This window comes from Salvelinus sp. IW2-2015, linkage group LG20 (assembly GCF_002910315.2).
Source record: "Salvelinus sp. IW2-2015 linkage group LG20, ASM291031v2, whole genome shotgun sequence".
NCBI lineage: Eukaryota > Metazoa > Chordata > Actinopteri > Salmoniformes > Salmonidae > Salvelinus > Salvelinus sp. IW2-2015.
This window is the reverse complement of record NC_036860.1, coordinates 4,127,964-4,130,201: the sequence shown is the minus strand read 5'-3', so window position 1 is coordinate 4,130,201 and position 2,238 is coordinate 4,127,964. Positions and strand designations below refer to the sequence as shown.

General features: G+C 41.6%; 1 protein-coding gene across 1 annotated transcript in view; it reads right to left on the bottom strand.

Moving 5' to 3' along the window:
- Positions 1 to 1,726, bottom strand: part of LOC111981275 (protein shisa-9B-like) — a 68,633-nt gene extending 66,907 nt beyond the window's left edge. The window contains exon 1 of the mRNA XM_070449224.1: positions 834 to 1,726. Within this exon, the coding sequence (XP_070305325.1) occupies positions 834 to 1,354 (521 nt within the window). The 5' untranslated portion in view covers positions 1,355 to 1,726. The remainder of the gene's footprint in view (positions 1 to 833) is intronic.
- Positions 1,727 to 2,238: the final 512 nt, after the last annotated feature.

The window sequence follows — 2,238 nt, the reverse complement described above, 5'->3', positions numbered from 1 at the left end:
TTACCAGGACCTAGTGAGCATGGCTCATCACACATTACTACCTACAACACGTCTTGTTTTACCAGGACGTAGTGAGCATGGCTCATCACACATTATTACCTACAGCACGTCTTGTTTTACCAGGACGTAGTGAGCATGGCTCATCACACATTACTACCTACAACACATTTGGTTTTACTAGGACACAGTGAGCTCATTATTATTCAGTATAGAGTTCTCAATCATTCAGAATGAAAAGTATGGCATTTCGATGGAATCTCAAGACATCAGCGCAATTGGACAGGTATTCACAGTCACTCACAAATAAAATATAGTAGACTGCATAGGTATTGCCTATGATTGCCAATCAAATTGTGGTCAGAAGAACTGACTGAGCATGTATATTTATTCTATATTTTAACACTTCCCACTAGGCAAAAACTGATTGGATCATGAATCAATGTTGTTTCCATGTGTATGTGACCAATACAATTTGATTTGATTAGATTTCAACTAACAAGTCTATGTGATGTAGGAAAAACGACTGGATTTGAAAAAAGTCATCAAGGTAAGGAAATTTCTTATTTATTTCACCCAACTTTAAACCCGAAATGTTTTGTTGATTTTTGTTGTGGATTTCAACCAAATGTAAATCGAAACTAGAAGTTGAACTGACGTCTGTGTCCAGTGGGTTATCACCTATTTTAACAAAACAGCATCTTTAATGCATCTACATATTTTAAAGAAACTTCTGACACCCACATAAAAGTTACATTCCTGCATTCATTTAGGCTATCCAAAGTTGTTACTGCATTGCGCACAGGGACTGCTGATGTTGTTTACTGTTCACACACCTTGACATGTTTTCTCTGTGTGGACGGTGCGCCTTTTCAAGTCCAAGTTTTGTGAAAATCCCAACGAGGGCCATTATGGCAACAACTCCACATATTATATACACAATTAAGTTTGTTTTATCCTTTGTGGGGTCGTGAGTGGGGTCTTTTTTCTTAGGCGGGGGTCTGCCTGTCATCATCCACGGCGGGGTGTCATAGTTTTTGCAGGTMGTCTGGTCCAGCCGCGAGCTTGTAAACTCACAGCAGAATCTGAAGCCACAGGTCCCGCAGCAGTACAGGTAACTGCCCGTCTGGCACACAAACGGCGGATCCCACTGGCCCATCACATCGTAATAACCCCGGCACCTGTCCTCTGTATGCGGACTCTCCGAAACGCTGTTCTCTCCGTTCAATTTTGACTCGTTGGTACCCGTTTGTACCATAATAAAGCCGTCTAGCTTCTGCCCTGGCTCCCCCTCCGCGTCGCATACAAGAACTTTCACCAAAAAGTAGCCAAGCAACAACCCCGCGCTTCTCATCATGTGCGTCCCTTTGTTACTTTTCTTCTCCACTGTAGACGAAGGAAAGGCGATAACCAGGTATCATAACAAGCTTGTACGCATAATCCAAGAACATGAAACACAGCCATCCACAATGATTATCATGATTACGCACCGCAACTTCTGCGCGTAATTGTCCATCAGCGCACGGTGATGTTGTATGGGAATGTGTGTAAATGTTATATCTGTTCCAATTGCTTACAACAACAAAAAACTGARGAGATCTTTACACTGATGCGACAACAACACTTTTACAGTTGCTACAGGTATCTTGAATAGGTTTAGACAATTTCTCTGCGCTGCGCCACAGACATCCTCCGTTGACAGTCGGAGTCCTTATTGGTAGTTCACTCCAGGCAGTAGGAATATTACCGAACCGATTACCGAGAGAGTGGGAGAGTGGGGAAGAAAAAGGAGGTGGAGACACTTGAGGTAGGTGGGAGAGAGACAGGCAGAAAGAGCGAGATCTGGTGTATGCAATCTGTTGTTTATATACAGAACAACAAGCTCATGCTCAGATTTCATTTTTTCATAGTAGCCTACTGCAGGCTACAGAAAAAATATATACTGTATTCAGACAATACAATACTGTCCGAATATTTCTTTCTTTATATGTCTATAAAGTCGCAGGATGCATTGAAATGATAGAGTTGCAATGTTGCTGTTGTCTGTCAAGTCAAATGTGATTTCATGCATGTTGTATTTGACTGCTATTTGTGGCCAATATATTGCACCTTATTTGTATCATTACGTATTGTTCAATAGGCCACAGCTATGAAAAGAGGATATAGCCCAGGCAAACAAGGTGTGATTAGTATTGTTGTGACCTTTGTCATTGCAGTGCTGTAACTGTATTGTCATTTGAG